This window comes from Dromiciops gliroides, chromosome 4, assembly GCF_019393635.1.
Source record: "Dromiciops gliroides isolate mDroGli1 chromosome 4, mDroGli1.pri, whole genome shotgun sequence".
Taxonomy (NCBI): Eukaryota; Metazoa; Chordata; class Mammalia; order Microbiotheria; family Microbiotheriidae; genus Dromiciops; species Dromiciops gliroides.
In genome coordinates, this window is record NC_057864.1 from 400,480,338 (window position 1) to 400,501,717 (window position 21,380).

Sequence of the window (21,380 nt, forward strand, 5' to 3'; positions counted from 1 at the left end):
TACCTACTATGTTTCAGGCAGTGTTACAAATACCTCGCTTGATCTCACAATTTTACAAAGTAAATCCTTTTATTATCCCCATTTTAGAATTGAGGAAAGTGAGGCAAACAGAGGTTAAATGACTTGCCTAAGGTCAGACAGGTACTAAGTGTCTGAGGCTGCATTCGAACTCATGTCTTCCTAACTCTGGTTGGAGTACAGAAGACTTAGGTTCAAATCCTGACTTTGGATTCTCTGGACTTTGTAACCCTGGGCAAGTCACTTAACTTCTCAATGCCTTGGGCAACTTTCTAGGTCTCTAAACCACAGAACAATTATAGATCTACCAGGGGTAGAATGAGTTTCCTTAATGAAATTCCCTGCACCAGTAAAATTATAGGTCCATATGTGTGGACACACATATACATACTTATTTGGTACATATGTGTATATATGGATAATGATTCTGTAAAGGAGATTGAAAAGCAGTCCCATGGGAAGAGAACCAAATCAGATCAATGTCACAAAATCCAAGGGAGGAAAGAGTATTCCAGCATATGGGGTGGTCAACAGTGCCAACTACCGCAGTGTTGGAGAAAGATGTATCATTTAAGAAATTATTATGACTATTATGGTAGTGTTTTAATCATACATGTATAACCCATATCTGATTATTTTGCTGCCTCAGGGAGGGGGGAGGGAAGGGAGGGAAAGAGGGAGAATTGGAACCCAAAATTATAAATAAAAATATTTATTCAATTAAAAAATGAATATGGTAATGTTTTACATAATCTCACATGTATAACCCATATCTGATTGCTTACCGCCTCAGGGAGGGGGAGGGGAAGGAGAAAAATTAAAACTCAGAACTATAATAAAAATGTTTATTATTTTTTAAAAAAGAAAGAACCATTGTGCTAGACTATGGAGGAAGGGTGACATATTTTGCTGGCCAATAAGGTTTTGCTGCTGATAGATATACATAATAAATATAGGAGCATTTATTAAAAAAAAAAAGGAAAAAAGAAATTATCGGCACACACGTATGTAGCCAACAGCTGTCTGGCCTTTCAGTTAGGTCCCTCAGATTCTATGCATGTGTGGGTCAAAATCTTCTCCAGAGCATACTCCTAAGCATCTACCAAAAACGTTTTCAGTTTTACCGTAGGCCACAGTACTCACTTAGTTTATAATATTTCAATTAAACAGCAGCATTTAATGAATTAAATCACAGTACATTGGGCCAGTTAGGTGCGCAGTGGATAGAACACCGGCCCTGGAGTCAGGAGTACCTGAGTTCAAATCCGGCCTCAGACACTTAACACTTACTAGCTGTGTGACCCTGGGCAAGTCACTTAACCCCAATTGCCTCACTAAAAAAAAAAAAAAAATCACAGTACATTTCTTGAATACACCTTGAACTTACTCTCTCACAAATATATAGATCTTTAGTGGGAAGAGTGGACTTGAATGGACTTCTAGAGGAATTATGTGTCAGACATCTAAAAATGGAGAATAAGTGAATGAACGAGTGAATGAATGATAAAGCATTGATTAAGTGCTTGCAATGGGGTCAAGGACTGCACTGCACATTGGCAATACAAATACAAAAAAGGGAAGACGGTCTCTGCCCTTAGGTAACTTCTATTTTGAAGTCCTTAACTCCAATCATATCTTCAATGATATTCATGCTTCATTCATCTATTGGAGATTCTGTACTTAGAACCTTTCCTGGAAGGGGAGGATTGTAGCTCTCCTCAGACAAGCCTGAGCCAATGTCTAGGAAACTCACTCTTCTCCTCCACCAGGCTGTCCCAGAAAGTACAAAGAGCTAGGCTGAGATCAGACCTTTCCTTTAGAACCTTTCTTAGACCTCTTCTATCAACTGCTCCTTTTCAGCTCTGAATTGAATCTGACTGTCCTCTTCCACTGGGACTCTCATTTCAACTGTACCATAGAACTGATAGAGACTTTTGTTAATTCTTAGGTCTTAGTGGACCCCCTCCTGCCCACTTCCTAGCTGAGATAAATCTCCCCAGAATTCTGCTTCCTCAAAGGAAAAAAGGGATTGAGAGGTGCTATATCAAAGAAACTATTTTATCCTCATTCCAGAAGTTCCTCTGTTCTCTGTAAAATAGAAATAGTTGGGCTGGCTATTTAATTCTGAAGTATTGTTGTTCTTAGTCCTATACCCTGTCAATACCCTTCCCCCTTTTCCCCCATTAGACTGTGAGTTCCTTGAGAGCAGGGATAACTTTTGCCTTGTATTTCCAGAACTTAGCACAGTGCCTGGCACCTAAAAGCCACTTAATAAATGCTAGTTGAATGACTGGGGATGCAACAGATAAACAGGTAATTATTGGCATGGTCATTTGAGAAAGGAGAGGGTACAAAAGGGTCTGCTGTATTTATTTTGCTGGATAAGATCTCTATATTAAATGCTTATTTGCAGCAAATGCATCTGTATGAAATGAATTAATTAGACACCATTTTTCCATTGTACTGGGAAACTAAATGTCTTTTTAGCTTTAAGTAGGGATAGGAAAGGACGGAAGGGGATGTGGGCAAGAAGTTGTTTGAAAAGATAGCAGAGAGAATATGTACAAAACCTTTTATCTGGTCCCAACAGAAATAAGATAGGCATGATTCATATGACAGCCTGCAAAAACTATGAAAGTCCATGAATAATTGATAGAAATCGTCATATGAAGATGGCTCCTTGCTCCTTATGCCTCTGAATATGTCTATATCCTCAACTCCCAAATGGGGAAACTTTGATGAAAATAAATGATTGTAGTATCAAGTATTAATTTAATATTTTAATAATAATAATAATACAATATTTTATTAAGCGTCCTGCTATGTGCAAGGCATGTCATGGTATTGTCTGATATGTTGGTATAATAACTGACAACTGGTTAAGAGATGATTTCTAATTCCTAATACTAAAGTTCAGGAAGGCTCATATTTTATACAGATCTCTCTCTATACTTAACTATTAACATATACACAGTCATAGAATTAAAATTTGAGCAATCTGATGTTCATTAAAATAAGGAATGATATATTTAATACTTCTGAAAAATCATAGCAGCAAATGAGAAAGAAAGAGCTCACCTCTGTGTATGACATTGTCCAGTAATGCTTTGCTTATTTATTCTAAGTGAAGAGAATGAGAGGAAAATGTTTTTTCTTTGTTTTTCTATAGGTTCTTGAAGCAGACTACCTTTTTATTTGCATGACAACTGATATAGACTCTAAAAAGAGTTGGAAGGTGATTTAGAGGCCATCTAGCCAGTCTTCCACCCCGTGCAGGTCTACTGTCCATGTCATCCTTGACAGGGTTAGTCTGCTGGCCACAGGGAGCCAATGAAGTATTACAAGTAAAACAAGCTATTTATATTGTTTTTGAATATCCCTTAGCTTACAGATTGCCTTTTGCCTACCAGAATATCTATCTGGGACCACATCTTACCTTTGGAACCACCTCCCCAAGGTGAAGGTGTTTTTGTTCTTGGAGGATGACCAGTGAAAACACTCACCAGGTGGCAGAGAGGTTTTGAAAATAATGACTAAGCAGAGACAAACTCTTGATGTTTTCCCTCCAAAGAGCATGACACAGTGAAACAAAAAGAACAAAAAACAAAGAACAAAACCACAATCACCAGTGAAATAAGAGAGGTTAGTTCTTTCAAGAACTCTTAGGTCACTACTCTTCAGAGGCATAGAAGCCAAAACAACAGGGGAACTGTTAGGTGGAGTGGTGAGTAAACTGACCAAGTTTGAGACTTGGTTAAATAAAGGAAAAGAAGATGACCAAGAAGTCAATCTGAATTCCCTCAAGGAACTGGAACGTGAGATGGTACTTCAGGTACTGTACCGGGATCAGGTGGTGCAAAAGGTTGAGGAGGAGAGGATAAGGTATGTTGGCATTTGAGCATGATGTCATGGTTTTGCTTTCTGTTTCTTGGTGCCTTCCATTTTTCTCTCTTCTGCTTCTCTTCGAGAAACTAACAAGGGGGTGGGTTACTTGGGGAAGTGGTTCTTAGCTTCTGAGAAAGACCAGAGGCTGAAGGAGCTGGGTGGAGGTCACCATTCCTGTCCATCTGAAATCAGAAAGTGGGCAGGAAGCTAGGGACCTGTCTTTCTGAGTCATTTTCAATGGTGCTTTGCTTCACAAATGTTGCTTCATTGACTGAACTGTCCTTCAGTACACTCCAAAGGGCAAGTACCCTGCAGTTCAAGACTCTTCACTCCAGTATTTGATGGCAGAATTGGGAGTTCGCTATTTAAAGGTGCAAAACTGCTTGAGTGAAAGCTGGAACCTGACACTGAATAGGCTGGCAACTCAGGTGATGAGATGCCAGTGAATGCAATAAACAAGCTCTCAGGGGAAATACCCAGTTTGACAGGGAAGACTTGTTAGCGCAAAGCCCACATCTCATTTTAATGTGGCAGTGCATAGCTTCTGGATTTGGGGGAGGTAAGAGGCTTATTTATATATGCAACCCCACACTTACCTTTCCACATGCACAGCAGCTGATAAAAGAGGAGCTACTATAGTTTACAGTTTGTGGACTGACTTGCCATTTTCAGTTTTTAGTTTTCTACTTCAATTTATGGGGCTCAATTAAAGGGATATATGCAGGATTTTATCCATTTAGAGCTGGAAGAGAGAGACCTTAGACTATCTATCTATCTTTTAGTCTAACTTCCTCATTATACAGCTGAAACAGGTGAGTTCCCAGAGAGGTTAAATGAATTGCCCAAAGTCACTCACTGAGTTAGTAAGTGAAAGAGGCAGGACACAAACCCCCCCAGGGCCCTTGGACTACAGAGGCGTCATTCTTTTTTACTACATTCTGCTCTTACAAGTTTATAGTTTTTAAATCTTGGGAGATCATGAATCCAGCTTCTTCTTCATTTTACACCTGGGAAAACTGAGGCTGGAGAAGCCTTTAAATAAACCTCTTCTTTGCTGACACCTATAAATAAAGTCCTGAGGTTGTATTAGACTTGGAAGGAGAAAAAGCTGGAGCAGCAGTGAGAAGAGGTTGAGTGAATGTGGAGAAATGACCTTTTCTTAAAAATCGCTGATCAGCACTTCAAAGATGTCATTCTGTGTACTCTGTTGTCCATTTGCTGGGAGTGGGGTAGGGGAATGAATGGTCAATGAAATGAGCAAGCAGCCTGGAGCCATTACTTAAAATATAAATGGAGACAATTTATTTATTTTCATGTTTCTGGCCTCTCTGCTTTGTAGGGGTAAAGATGAAGTTAGAATAGAATCATTACTAGAAACTGCTTCCTCCTTTCTGTCACAATAAGCATCTTCCCACTATTTGACAAACACTATATTTAATAAGGTAATGCTATTATATATTTGAACTATACCCACATTTGTAATGTACTTTAAAGTTACCAAAGTCTTTGTTTATATGTGTATGTGCCCTGCTCACCTTGGTCCCTATCAGGGAAATAGCACAAATGTTAATAGCCCCTATCTTGCAGATTTGGAAACTTAGGTGATGAGAGCTGAAATAACTTTCCCAGACCATACAGCTGGTACATGATGGAACTTGAACACCAGCTCCTGTCTGTAGATCTCCTGACCTTTCTATGAATAACCTGAATAGAATGTGGGCTCTTATGTATGTGTGAATACATATGCATATGCACCACTGGCTTTTCAGACCAAACCCAGCATTATGTTGGTGCTATTGTGCCTCTTCTTAAGCTTTGAAACAGAAGTTGTATTAAAGGGGGGATACTTATAATGAATCCTTTCTTCATCCACATTAAGTGGCAGAAGTTTTAGACTTTGTCAATACAAATGAAAACTAGTATGAAGGACAGAAATCTACTTATAATGTCATTGCAGAATCTGAATACTCAGAGAAGCTAGTGTTCAAATTTTCTCGTTATCTGGAAGCCATCCAGAGAGCTGTCTTTATTTCACGTCTTTACCTATAGAAAAACCTTCCAAAAGCTTCCATAGACTTTTCTCGCATCAGTGAGTGGAGTGACTGGAGAAAATCAGGTTTCCTTTTATCACAGGGAGATGTCAATGGCTGGAGCCATTTCTTGCTGAGCATTAATTCTCATCCATCTAGTCAATAGATAGACTGTAGGAGGAAAGGGAATATCATAGGATGGTAAGACTAGAAAGAATCCTTTCAAAATGTCTTTTGTGATATTTTTTTCTATTTCTTACATAATCTATATTCCAAGGTATCCTCTCCTTTTCCATCAGAGAACTATCCTTCTATAAATAAAAGAAGGAGAAAAAGTTCACAAAACTAACATACATGAGTCTGACATTATATGTAGTGCATACCCATAAACCTCACTTCTCATATCCTTGCACTGAGGTCAACTAGATAGTTATAATTTATAGCATTTAGTTTCAATTGGTCTTATTTCTGTTCTTTCCACTTGCTGTACATTTTGCAACAGTCCATTGTGTATGTTATTTCTGGTTCTGCTTACTTCCACTTTACCATCAGTTAGTTTTTCATATCAGATCTCTCTGTGCTTCTCTCTATCAGGTTTATGATTTCTTTCTTTCTTTTTGAGGGGCAATGAGGGTTAAGTGACTTGCCCAGGGTCACACAGCTAGTAAGTGTCAAGTGTCTGAGGCCAGATTTGAACTCAGGTACTCCTGAATCCAGGGCCGATGCTTTATCCACTGTGCCACCTAGCTGCCCCTAGGTTCATGATTTCTTACAGCACGTTAATGTTTCATTACATTCATCCATCATTGATAGGCATGTACTTTGTTTTCTGGAAACAATCTTAGAGATTACCCAGCCTCAGTCCCCTCATTTTTCAAATAACAAAACTCAGACCTAGAGTGAAGGAGTGTCTTGCCTAAAAGAAGACTGTTCTCAGAGTATTCCAACCCCAGGACTTAATTAAAGAAATTCCTGATATGAACTTGGTTTCTTGTGACTTTTTTCTGAGTGCACAAAACATTCCTGTTAATTCAGGTCCTGGTTAATCAATATTTTACTGTTTGATAATGTGCCTTGTACTACATAAATTGCTGATTTAATGGACAGTTTCCCAATAGCTGGATATGATTTCTCCCACATTTGATTGATCTCTTAATACTTTATACTACTCTTAATGCATCTTTTACATTCTAATTTGTATTTTTATGTGTGTACATTAAAGGTCTTACACCAATAGTCATTTATAAATTCCTTAAAAACAGTACTTGGCACATAGTAAGCACTATATAAATGTTTATTCCCTTTCCCATTGTCCTTCTTTATCCCCTTCATGCCCGTAGCCCAAGCACAATCCTTCGACAAGGTAGCAGAGTGGAAAGGGAGAAGGAGTCAGCAAGCTCTGGATCCTAGCAGTGAGATCGTGGGCAAGTTACATTATTTCCCTGAGTGTTGTTTTCCTCATCCATAAAATGGGGGTAATACTTGTACTACCTTCCTCATGGGGTTTTGGGAAGGAGAATATTTTGTATGCTATATAAATAGAATGCTATGTAAATTGAAGCTCTTCTGGCCTTTTGATTTCATTGATGTAGGGAGGTTCCCTCTACCAATAAAGATCAGCAGCTCTTCAATTTAGGGGGACAAAGAGAGTAAATTACTTTACCAGGCTCACACAGCTAGTGTAGATTTCAGAGGTAGGACTTGAACCCTGGTCTTTCTGACTCAGGGGCCAATCTTCTTTCATAGTATGTTGCTTCTTCAAACTATTAGGCACTGAATAAATATTTGATAAAGGAATGGAAAGGTTTGAAGTATGCTAGGTATAGGTCTTTTGGATAACAATAAAAAAAAGTTTCAGGCATTTAACCTAACTCCCAGGTTACTTATCCATAAAATGGAGATAATAATAATTGTGGAGGGGCAGCTAGGTGGCAGTGGATAGAGCACTGGCCCTGGAGTCAGGAGTACCTGAGTTCAAATCCAGCCTCAGACACTTAACACTTACTAGCTGTGTGGCCCTAGGCAAGTCACTTAACCCCAATTGCCTCACTAAAAAAAAAAAAAATTGTGTATTCTACCTTAAAGGCTCATTGTGAGAAAAACACCATTATGAGCTAAACAGCACTGTGAGTTCTCATTATTGGGGGACTTAGAGAATAGCAAATTTGTCCTTTCCTTGAGACTTAATACTACATTGTCTTTTTTCATGTCTTTCCTGCTTTTCTTTCTCACTACTTTCTTTTGGGGGGGAGGGAGTGGTTGGAATTACTACTATATATTATCATACACTGTAGTAACATATTATAGCACTAATGCATATTATCACATACATGTAGAATATATCACATGATATAATCATACACACCATAATATGCCATACATATTTTACATATAAATGTAATATGTTATATAATGTGGTTGTATTATTATATGCATTGCTATATTATAACATGTAATACATATTTTGCACATGTATGAGATAGAGTATGTTATGCATGCATATTGTTATGTGTACCACAATGTATTATAACATGAAATATATTTAGATGTATATGTACTACATCATATGATATAATCATATTATTATATGCATGATGATTAGTTATATGGAATATATTTCTATATATTATAATACATTCTACATATTCTATATGTATATAATATTCTACAGACATTCTGCATATATTATTATAACATGGGGAAATAATTATACTGTTAAAATATACATTAGAATATTTTATACTATATTGTTACTATATTCCTATGTGCCTTGATTGGGCAGGGTAAGAATTACCCTATAGAAACAGATTGAAGGGTAGTCTCAACTTGTGCTAAATTATTTATTATCATTTGGTTTCTTGGGTTCACAGGAAACTGAAATTGCACCTGCAGGATCTTAGATGGAGACCAGCAAAGAACACAAATCAGGAATACAAAGAGAAATCCTGTGCACGATGCCAGAAATCTCTGGGCTCTGTGATAAACCGAGGAGGTGTATGCCAGGGCTGCAGCCATCGAGTATGTTCTGAGTGTCGGGTCTTCCTGAAGAAAACCTACATGTGGAAATGTACCGTCTGCTTTGCAGATGGGTGAGTAGTCCAGATTGGTTAACCAAGTTATTTGCAAACTAGTGGTTGTTGCTATGCTTACCAAGTCGATTTGACATAGAGCTGGGAGGGGCAGTTAAGCTGTTGGACAACAAAATTAGTGGTATCTGAAACATCTTGACAGCTTGTTGTGATGGACCCTATTTAATAAAATGAACTTTAATAGGAGCGTGTAAAATTCTACACTTGTATTCAAAAAACCCAACTGCATAAGGCCTCTGTGGAGGAAGTATGGCTAGACAATGGTTCTTCTTATCTCTTGATCTGGGGATTTTAGTGAATCTCAAGGTCAATGTGAGTCATCAGTGTAATAGAGTGGCCAAAAAACACTCATATGACCTTGGGCTGTATTAAGAAAGACACTGTTCACAATAAGAGAGGTGATAGTGCAACCATAGCCAGCCCAGGTAGGACCACATCTGGCATTCTATTCTGGGCAACCTGGGGTGTGTCCAGAAGAGGGTGACCAGGAAAACAAACCTTCTGCACTTCCTATTACATTAAGATTGTATGAAGGAATTTGCAGTGGACTTGTCAGAGATTTTGCAGAAAACAGGTGTAGTTAGACTCTGGGACACATTCAAGGTTCTTTCACCTCTGTGCTTCTATGATGATAAGGATGAAGAAAATCAAACTTGAAAATTATGGTAACTTACAGAAGTTTTGTCATTGAATCGTGAGCTCCTTAAGGGGAGGAATCATCTCTTGCCCTCTTTTTGTATCCCCCAGTGCATAGCAGTGTGTCTGGCAAATCAGGAGGATCTTAATAAATGTTTGTGGGACTGACTCAAATTATTAAAGAAAGGTAGGCTAGATGTCTTTTGCCCTAGGGCTACCGATTTGTTCGGTGGCTTGGGTTCTTAGTTCCTCAGGTTAACTCTTAACTCTAGGACCCACCCTATTCAGGACAATGAGATATGACTTTACACCAGACCTTCTTGAATTGGGCTACCTTTTCTCCTCTACCTTAATCTTGGTTCTTTAGACATTGCGGTACACGAATAAGTTATTTTACTAAGTCACAGCAAAACCATCTGTGAATCAATTTCCTTCCCTTCCTTTTACTTTGTGCTGTTCTCATTCCTCTTGAACCTTTAATGATCTTCTAATGAATCTAAAGAATTGGGGGTTGGAATGGATCACCACAGAAAGAGTTAAAAATAAATACTTCTTTGCCACGTGTCCCTGAACATGTCTGCCATGGATAGCACTCAGGTATTGCTGATTCTAGGTCCAGCTCTCTTGCTACCATTCCATTTTATTGTCTAAGGCAAGGGGAACATCCATTAAATAATAGCTAACATTTATATGGAGTTTTAAAATTTTCAAAGAACCTTATATACTTATCTCATCTGAACTTCACCAACAACTCTTTGAGGTAGGTTCTATTATTATCCCATTTTACGCATGAGGAAACCAAGGCTGAGAGAGGTTTAATAACTCGCTCAGGGTCCACATAAAGAATGTTTGAGAAAAGATCTGAATTCATGAATTCCTGGTTCCAAGTACAAATACCTTCTCGACTGTATCACCAAACTGTCTAATGTTGTAATAAAAACTTTTTCAGGTGAAAAATACACATAAAGGAAGAGGCAAAATAACATTACATCCCAATTAACATACATTAGAGCAGAATTTCTCTAACTTTTTTGTGTCTTAGATTTCTTTGGGCAATTGGGTGAAACCTATACATGCACCCCTTCTCATTGTCCTGAAATAGGGAAGTCCTCAGGTTAATTACTATTTTGCAAGAAGAACCTAAATGAGGACAAAGATTACATCTTTTTGCACCTCCATGAGTTGCCTGTGTCCAAACTAAAATTCATCACCTGGTGTGGAGGTCTCTCTTCACATAGGCATGCTTGTCATAGGATGATAGGATTCTCCTGTGTTGCAAAGCCATTCAAGCCTTGGAAAGATCTGCCAGGGCTTTGGCTCTACTGTAAGAACCCAAAGTGACATCCCAGACACAAATCAGATATCAGGGCTGACTGCAAGTAGAAATGCAGAATGCAGAGATGGAAACAGGCCTCAAAGACCAATAAGCTCATCGGCCTCATGAATTAGAGTAGGCTAAGGATGTTAGAGGCCATCTAATGCAACCCATTATTTTATTTTTTCCACATTTATTTTTTTTAATTCTGAATTTAACAAGCACCAAATAAAAAGAGCATTTCTATATACAAAGTAGAACAGAAAAAGAAGACTTTGCAAATCTGAGTAATATACAGCTTGTTGACTTCTCTGTCTATAGTAAATTCTCCAATTGTTTTTGTGCCTCTATGGATTCTTTTAAAGGTTTAAAATTTTATTTTTTCTAATGAACAAAAATTTTTTTTCTCTCTTTTCTCTCCCTGCCATTAAAAAAAACCCTGTGAAAAATATGCATAGTCAAGCAAAACAATTCTGCAACTGGTCATATCCATATATGTCTCATTTTGTACTCTGAGTCAATCACCCTTCTTTTCAAGAAGCAAATAGTGAACACTTTCTCAGTCCTCCGGGACCTTTGTTGCAGTGGCCCATTTTTAAAGTCTTCAAAACTTGTTTGTGTTTACAGTGTTGTTGTTGTTATTATGTTGCCCTCTTGGTTATTCTTACTTCCACCTCTACTGTTTCTACAAATCTTCTCAGATTTCTTTGAAATTTCCCCTTTAATCATTTATTACAGCACAATAGTATATCATTACATTCATCTATCACAACTTTTTCCTACCATTTCCCAATTGATGGGCACCCTTTCATCTTAGCATGTTATTTTCTTTTTCTTCTTCTTCTTCTTTTTTTTTTTTTGCAAGCAATGAGGTTAAGTGACTTGCCCAGGGTCACATAGCTAGTGTCAAGTGTCTGAGGATGAATTTGAACTCGGGTCCTCCTGGAATCCAGAGCTGATCCACTGCACCACCTAACTGTCCTCTCTAACATGTTATTTTCAAAATTTATCTGCTTGTCTCTTTCCTACTCACTTTCTCTTTTGTGCATTTGAATAATGCTTCAATGACCTTTTCTAACTTTGTTTTATTTTATTAGCTCTATCCACTAGCCTCTCTCCTCTTCCCACTTTTTTTTCCTTCCAAAAAATTAGAAGAACCAAAACTAATGTCTCAGCAGTGCATATTCAAGCAAAACAAAATCTCACCATTTTGATGTATGAAAAACTAATCTTGTATTCATTATCTCTCAGTCAGGAACCAACCCCATCACTTCATACATGAGGAAACTAAAGCTCAGAAAGAGATGTGACTTGCCCAAGGGTTTACAGGGTATAAGTGGAAAAGTAGGAATTTGAATCCAGACTCCTGACATGAAAATCCACACTCTTGCTTGTGAACTATAACTTTTGTAGATGAAGAAGCTAAAATCCTAAGCAACTTGCCCCTAAGGTCACCTAGGTTCTAAGTTATGTTAAGGGAATGCCATAAAAACCTAGGTTCTATGTTAAGGGTGCCATAAAAACATGGTTTGTGAACACAAAGGCCAATGAAGCCTCACTGCATCTCTGTTAGAGAGGGTGTATGCTTGTGTAAGGGCTTCTATGTGAATCAGGAGGACATGCTTGAAAGACCTTTTTGCTCTAGTACTTTTAAAAAAATTACTTATTATTGATTTTTTTTTTGCAGGGCAATGAGGGCTAAGTGACCTGCCCCAAGGTCACACAGCCAGCAAGTGCCAAGTATCTGAGGTCGGACCTGAACTCAGGTCCTCCCGAATCCAGGGCCGGCGCTCTCTACCCACTGCGCCACCTAGCTGCCCTGCCTCTAGTACTTTAATACTATAAGCAGGGAGCAGCCTCCCTGACTGCATAGACTGCGTCAACCCCAAAAGGATTATTGGTCTTTTCTGAGACTTAAAGACTAATAGTTGATTATATTTTTAGTAAACCTATAAAGTAGTAAGGAAAAAATACCTGTAAAAGAAGTGGGAATACTTTGTCTTTGAGCGGTTAGAAAGCATTATTATTATCTTTGCCTGTTTTGTTTTATTTTTTTTAAAAAAAGGAATGTTTTCCATTCCTTTCTTGGGGATACCCATTCAAAGAATCCTGATCAGAGATGTCTTGAGATCAAAGGTATATTTAGCTCAAACCTATATTCTATCAAACTAATCAATGAAGTGAGTGTATGAGTTGGTATGAGTTTGTTTGCACAAGAGCATAATTCACTGCTTTTCGGTGTTTTTTCTCAGGGCTATGTGAAAGTAGAAAATAAGAAAAAAGGCTAGAATTTGACAGTGCATGAGTCTGGAAAAATAGTTTTAACCCTAGGGATTTAAAAATGTACCCTGAGAAAAGCAGTGGTATATGAGGGCCCACTGGGAACAAGAATATTAGGGCATTAATATGTTGTGGATACAGCAGTTGATTCTAACTTTCTAAATCCTCAAGGATTATCTTCATTGACATTCCTGATACAAATCTACTTAAATTGCCTCGTCGGTGTTAGGTGTTTCTTCCATTTCAATCATCCAGTCAAAAAAGAAAGGTGAAGTTGTTTAACCTGCTTCGAATGGAAATATAATCCCTCTCTGTGGTCTATACTATACCAATTCACTGTAAACTCTTAATGGGGAAGCTAGGTGGCACAGTGGATAGAGTGCTGGGCTTGGAATGGTAAGATTCATCTTTCTGAGTTCAAATCCAGCTCAGATACTTACTAGCTGTATGACCCTGGACAAGTCACATAACTCTGCCTCACTTTCCTCATCTGTAAAGTGAGCTGGAGAAGGAAATGGCAAAGTATTCCAGTATCTTTGCAAAGAAACCCCAAATGGTGTCACAAAGAGTCAGACACAATTGAATGATAACAAATTACCTTTAACAATTCATGTTTTTTTAGAATTCTAAGGAGTGCAAAGCCACTTACCTATATTATGTCATTTGATCCTATAATAACCTGTACGGAAGGTGAGTTAATCTTCATTTTACAGGTGAGGAAACTGAGGCTCTGAGAAATTGAGTAACTTACCAGTATCACAAAGATAGAAAGTTTCCAAGGTCACATTGAATTGAGATCTCCTGAGTCTTTGTTTAGCATTCATGCCACGATACTGTTTCACTTCTCGTGTAGCACCACTACCCCCCTACATCTCACATTTTTGGATTGGGTTAGGCTTGTGCCTTTGGACTTTAATAGACACAACAGAACCAAAACAGATGGACAAACAGGCTTTGACTCAGGGTTCAGGTATTGGAATGAGATTGGAGGAAGGAATGAACTTTCTGTCCAGAAGGAACATTTCCTTTCCATGGGGAGTCCCCAGCCCTCAGAGCATCCAGATCCTCATATCTCACTTTATGTTCCTCTAGAAACATGGCACAGAATTAGTCCCAAAGGACTTTAGGGGGAGGGCCTCTATCTCTCAGCATAACTGTAGCCAAGGTGGTACTGTCCCCAGAGTTTCCTTTCTAATGCTCCACATGGGCTACCCCCTCTTTATCCCAACTCTGCTTTCCCCAGACTAGTTCAGCTAGTTCAGTATCTGCTGAAAGAAAAACAAATTATTGTGGTAGACCAAGTCTGTGAAAAGACTTGTATGGCAGGCTGGTCCTTGCTCTGAAGAAAATATATAGTTCCACTGGATAATGTTTAGAACAGGGAGTTCTTAACCTGGGGACTGTGAACTAGTTTTTAAAAAATATGTATTTTGCTAATCCTGTTTTAATCCAATTCGTTAATATACCTTATTATCTTCCATCTTTCCATTTTTGCATTTAAAAGCATTATTCAGAGAAGGGGTTCTTAGACTGCCAGAGAGATCTATGATATAAAAAATTCTAAGAATCCCCTGGTTTAGAAAGATTTCAAGATCTTTTTTTTCCATTTCAGATACCAAAGGCCCTTTATCTTTTGACGTTGAGTATTAACAACTTGAAGAACAGAGTGTCAAATAACCACTCCGGGCTTTTTTTTTTTCTCCTCAGAGTTGATATGCTGAATCAAAACTGAACAGCCAGGTGAGGCAATCTCCAGGAAGGCTGCCATTTTGAAATCTATATGTACTTAGGCTTAGATGTCATGAAGCTTTGTTCTCCTAGTACATGAGATGTGATTCTAAACCCAACTTCCCTTATTTTGAATAAGACTTTTCAAAATACACAAAATACAGTGGTGCTGCAAGAGAGATGTGTCCATTTCAATTATTTACTTATACGGCCTTTTTTTAACATTTGACAAAATATTATAATATCAATAGAATGTTATAGTTAGGTGAAAGTTGTTTGATTATCTCTTTCAATCCCCTCATTTTAGAGAAAAGGAGATTTGTTCCTAGTAGGCTTTGACTCAGAAAGAATTTTTTTAAAAATCACCGAAGGCTAAAGTTAAACCTTTGAAAAGCTTTATAATATTTAGTATCTGCTGTTGTCTTATACTAATACATTCCTAATTGTGACTGGCAAAAAAGACTCCTGGAAAGTTTTACCATCATCTCTTTCTTTAACTCTGTCTTTCCCTTCTCTGGGCCATTTGCTTTCAGGACAAGGGCCTGTCAGCTGTAGGATGAGGAGAAACTATGAAAAAAATTTAAATTATAACCTTGAGGTAACTCTGATTTTAAAATCACTTTAAAGTTGCCTAAGAATAGCAAGCTTTAGGGGGAGCTGGTGGCGCAGTGGATAAAGCACCAGCTCTGGATTCAGGAGGACGTGAGTTCAAAATCCGGCCTCAGGACACTTGACACTTACTAAGCTGTGTGACCCTGGGCCAGTCACTTAACCCTCATTACGCACCCCCCCCCAAGAAAAAAGAATAGCAGCTTAGGCTGGGTATGCAAATTTTAATCACAGTGTTCAGAACAGAGCTGGAGAGGCCAAAGAAGGAGAGGGCATACTCTCTACCCTTGAGAAATGAACAACCGATTTGGTGAGGGAAAAAAAACCCTAATGTATAGGAAAATCAGATATCAATAAGTGTTGGGCTATGAGATGCTCACTGGATGGGCAGCAGGAGTTCAGGAAAAGGAAGGATCAGCATCGATCTCAATAACTAGAAAAGGTTTTATGAGGAAAGACTCAAGCTGGTCCTTGAAGGAAGGACACGTTCTAGATTTCCCAAGGCTAGGAGGTCAGAATAACATTTGGGGTTAAGGGGAGAGTATGGGTAAAGGCCATAGCAATAACAATGAGCTTGGTGTGTGGCGAGGGACCCTGAGTAGAGCTGCCTGACTAGGAAGAGGTGGAAGGAGCAGGACATAAGGGTAGATAGATGCTGAGGGAGGTCCAAGAAAGTAGATCATGGCGAGTCTCCAAAGCCAGTTAGAGATTGTTAGACTCCAGGCCAATTGGAAGCTTCTTATCTTTATTCTTATTCTTATTCTTAAGCAGGGAAATGGCCTGGTAAAAGCAGTTGAGGGGGCAGCTAGGTGGCACAGTGGATAAAGCCATGGCCCTGGATTCAGGAGGACCTGAGTTCAAATCCAGCCTCAGACACTAACACTTACTAGCTGTGTGACCCTGGGCAAGTCACTTAACCCCAATTGCCTCACTTAAAAAAAAAAACGTAGTTGAAGTTGGGAGAACTCGATGAATTAGTCCAATAAGCTATTGTAACTGTGGCCAGAGGGCAAACTTGGAGTTTGCTGGAGAGCAGTAATAGAAATAGTGTGACATCACTTGATAGAAGGCCCAGCCTGGTTGGTAGTCAGAAAGGCCTGGATTAGAATTCTTGCTTCAGATACTTGCCAACTCTGTGTCCTTGGGCAAGTCGATCTCTTTGAGCCTCAGTTTCCTCATCTCTAAAATATGGATGATAACGATAGAGGTATCTATATATATATATATATATACCTCTGCTCTAGAATTACTCTAGTTTGTCCACAATAACACCTATCGCTGTTGTTGAAAGGATCAAATGAGTTAACATACATAAAATGCTTTGCGTACCTTATAGCACTATATAAATGCTAGCTATGATGAAGCTGATAACTATTATGATGATGGTGGTGGTGGTGGTGGTGGTAACGATGATGATGATGGGCCATGGAGTGGTTGAGCTCACTGAATGAGGGAAGGAAGAAAGGACAGCAAGAGATGGCATATAGCTACAACAAGGGGAGGTTAGGAGAAGACAGAAGAGTCAGCAAAGAGGCAGAAAAGGAGATCTAGATGTGTAAAAAATCAGGAAGTCCAAGTCACAGAGACAAAGGGAGGAGACAGTTTCAGGAAAGAAGGGTCAAAGGCTACAGATATGATGAGGAGAATATATTCAAACATGTACAGTTGAACAATTCATCTCAAAAAAACACTCATCAAACACCTACTATGTTTTGGGCAAAGAACTATACTAGAAATTTTAGATGCTAAAGCAAAAAGCAAATGGTCCTGTCCCCACAAATCTTCCATTCTACTGAAAGGAAACAATATGTGCTCAGAAAAGTAAATTCAATGTGTACATAATAAACACAGAGTCATTGCATAGGACAGGGGACAGTAACTTTAGGTGTCAAGAAGGCCTCATGTAGCAATTGGCACTTCCATTAAACCATGAAGGAACTGAGAGATTCCAAGAGGGGAAGGAAGGAAAGAGAAAATTTCTGGCATGTGAGACAGCTTGTAATGTCATGTATGGAGAACAGCAAATAGGCCAGGTTAGCTGAAATGTAGTAAGCCCGAGGGTGAAGTAATATGAAGTCAGTGTGGAAAGATGGGAATAAATTAAGTAATTAGTTGATTAATGAGAAAAAGCCTTTGGATTTGGCCAGAAATCATTGGTGACCTTTGGGAGATCAGATAGTATTGTAAAGCCAATATCCCCAATTATAGAAGATTAAGATGGGTAGATTGACAATGAATATTTATACAAGGGTTTTGTTTTTCTTTTTTCTTTTTCCCCAGTAGAGGGGAAGTAAGAGGAAGAGAAAATGAATTCTTGCTAATTGAAAAAAATAATTTAAAAACGATGGAATTGGGTAGAGTGGAGGCAACAGGAGTGAAGCACACAAGAGGTTTGAGAGAAACTGAATGGCTAGTTTCTGAAATTTGCTCTTCTGTCCTGGCCCAAAATAGATTGAATTTAAGACCCCACATACCTGAAGTTTTCTTTTACATTTCGTTTTCCTCTGATATTTATCAGAAATGTTATTGGTAAGGCTATTCCAAGTAAAAGAGTCTACAAATTGTGAGATCAGCACAAACATTTTGGCCCTGAGTTGCAGTTAATACAAAATTTCATATAGCAGAGGTGAGAGGAATTGGGCAGGACAAAGCAGAAAAGGTCCTTCCTAGCTGTTACCCATGTTAAGTGAGGGTTGGGAATGAAGGAGGAGGAGGCGGAGAAGGTGGAAAGGAAGAAGAGCAGGAGGAGAGGACATTAGGATTTTCTTAAGTAGTAGTATATGCCAGACCATCAGAGGATGGGTCTGGTTGGCTAGGAAGGTGATCAATTCCAAAACTGAGAGGGGAATTTAGGTCCTTTCTGATATGGGATGACTTCAGAGGTTTCAAACTAGATAGGATTCCTTTGGCATTTCTTTTTTTTGTTTTGTTTGTTTTTTGTGGGCAGCTGAGGGCTAAGTGACTTGCCCAGGGTCACACGTCTAGTGTCAAGTGTCTGAGGCCAGATTTGTACTCAGGCCCTCCTGAATCCAGAGCCAGTACTTTATCCACTGTGCCACCTAGCTGCTCCCTCCTTGGACATTTCTAAAAGCAGAGTAGAAACAAACTTTCGATTAGTTCCTAAAGCAAATTGGTCTCCTACTGTTCTTTGAGATTGGGGTTCAACCACTCAAATTATCGACAAACATTTTAAAGTAATCTGTTGTGTGACCCAGCACTGTACTAGATACCAAGGATATGAAGACAAAAATGAAACCATCTCTTGTCCTCAAGAAGCTACATTCTATTGATGGACCTAGATCTCGAGTTTCCCTTGTGGGACTGAGCCAGAACTGTGCTGACTCTTGGTGAGTGGAGTGGGATATTTGGTTTCAAGAAACTGTGATCAGTGATATAGTCAAAGAGAGGTACTTATAGAATTGGATTCTCTGGCTTTCTATTTTTCTAATCTTCCAAGGGGATAGACCCTTCAGATTTTCTCCCCATGTCATAATTTCTTCACAAAGCTCTCAACTCACAAAATTCATAATGAAAAGATGTGGTTCTTATATATTATATTTCAAAAGACCCTTTCTATTGACAGAGAGAAGTCCACCAGGACATACTAGCATTTTCCATTAATACATCATTCCTTTTAAGTTAATTATATTAATTATCTAATGCTTCAGATTTACAGAATACATTCCATACATTAAACCAGGTGCTATTGATTCCATTCACAGATGAGGGTAACCTACAACCTAGAAGAGGTTAAATAATTTGTACAGGGTCACACAGCTATTAAATGTAGAAGCAGGATTCAAACTCAGGTTTTTTTTTTTTTTTTTTTTTTTTATTTTTTGTTTCCCTCTTGATTCCAAGTACAGCTCTCTTTCTCCTACACCTTACTGCCTCTCCATTCAGATTCAGAAGGGTTCACTTCTTTAGCCTTTGACAGATTTCACCTTCTTCTTCCTTAGCTCCATTTTTTTCCATATAATTAAATGCAATCCCTCACCATTCTGACCTAAAGAGATGCAGGGGGTGCAGTGGGGGTGGGGGTCGGGGTAAGAGGATATAGTCATGCCTAGAAATTTCTTGCTAAAATGTGACTTTCCAAAAGCCTGCCTGCTGACAGAAGGTAGAGTTGCTAAGAGAAGTGGAATTGTGTCTTTACATCTGATATAGCTGGGCAAAGTTGTGTCTCTGGTGTCAAAGAGAAGGCAGCTGTCAAAATGACTGCAGAATGTTCCCTCGTCAGATTGAGAAAAACAGCTTCTTTATCTTCATCTTGATTCTCTAAATCCTGCCGTAGTTACCAGATTTTTATCCCAATAATCAGTTATTTTCCCCTACAAACTATTGATATCAGATGAACTAATCGGGGGTGGGGAGACAACCTAGTTAATTCTGCTAACAAGGAAACTGAGATGTAAGATAATTTAGCATAAGATGTTATCCAAATATGCATGCTCATAAAATTATTTTAGCTGCCTGATCATTGATTCTTATTGCAAATCAGTATATGCCTCTACATGTGGCATATAAAAGAGGCATGTGGCTTGATTTGACATAGTGTTCTATCATGTTGAAAGCTTTTGTGTTAAAACATACTAATGAGGCCGACCAGCTGGTGTTCAGGGCTTTCTAGCTGCTAGAACATTAGTCAAAGAGCAGACCCTAGTCAAGATGACTAATGTTATTTCAGGCTTTTAAAGAATGCCAACTCTGCAGACCAGGTTCCTTACTCTTGTCCAGTAAATGATGGGAGTATATTATGAAACTATAGGGATGAAGTGCTGACTCTTCCTGCTGTGCAAAACAGGGAGGATGATGTTTGAAGTACTTGCCAACAGCAGTAATTTCAGATGTAAAATAAAAATATTGCTCTAGTGAACATTTTTGGTTCAGTGTTTGGCAATTGGTAATACTCTGAAATTTATGTTCCTGCTAGGAGACTTCGTTCATTTTATTAGAAAATATTTATTGAATACATTTTTACAAAGGGCTTTTCAAACTGTCATCTTTACAATACCCTAGAATCATAACTAAGGCTGGCAACTGGAGCTTTGCCTTAGAGAAACTGAAATTTGACAAGATATTTAAAGTACTTGTACTTCTTCAATGGTAGAAACAGTTGAATTTAGCACTAGTTAGAAAGGCTGCTTGATTCAGTTGGAAACCACTAGCAGAGTTGGCATGGAGTAGAACACTTAAAATACTGTTGATTGATGATGTATGTCTTTTTCCACATTCTCCAGTGAGCTCCTACCTCATTGATCCTACTTTGCTCCTTTCCCTTTGGTTGTAGTCTTCTAGTAGCAGCCTCATGGTATCAATCATGGGCCATGTACCACGATCCCCTAAAGTCTGCCCCCATCCCTAGGGAACATGGTCTTTAAAATTTGACTTCAGGGCGCTTCTCTCCCATCTCCCACTTTAATGGACATCAGAATTGTTATTCATGTCTCTAAAAACACTCACAGATAAGATCTACATTTTAAAAAGGGGAATGAGGCTAACTGGACAAGAAATACAGTGGGGTAGGGGACGGGGGGAAAGGATGTGTGGAAAGTAAGCTCAATAAATACCTGAATGATTGGAAAGGAGATTTAGTGTCTCTCTGAGGTCAAGTCAGATGGGAGGAAGCAACTCTAATCCACATCTCAGTTCACAGAGCCTGACTGCTCTGCTCATTATTTCTGTACAAAATTGAACCCCCAGACACTTAATTTATAGGATGACAAAAACTCGGAGATTGGACTCCCAGAAGTCAATTGGACCAAATCTGCCTTGATGGAGAATGTTTCC

At 38.7% G+C, this 21,380-nt stretch overlaps 1 protein-coding gene across 1 annotated transcript in view; it reads left to right on the plus strand.

Moving 5' to 3' along the window:
• Positions 1–2,314: 2,314 nt before the first annotated feature.
• The window catches only part of SYTL3 (synaptotagmin like 3), a 95,616-nt gene continuing 76,550 nt past the window's right edge, over positions 2,315–21,380 (plus strand). Inside the window, exons 1-3 of the mRNA XM_044003508.1 lie at positions 2,315–2,331; positions 3,700–3,900; positions 8,804–9,022. Of these exons, the coding sequence (XP_043859443.1) occupies positions 2,315–2,331; positions 3,700–3,900; positions 8,804–9,022 (437 nt within the window). The remainder of the gene's footprint in view (positions 2,332–3,699; positions 3,901–8,803; positions 9,023–21,380) is intronic.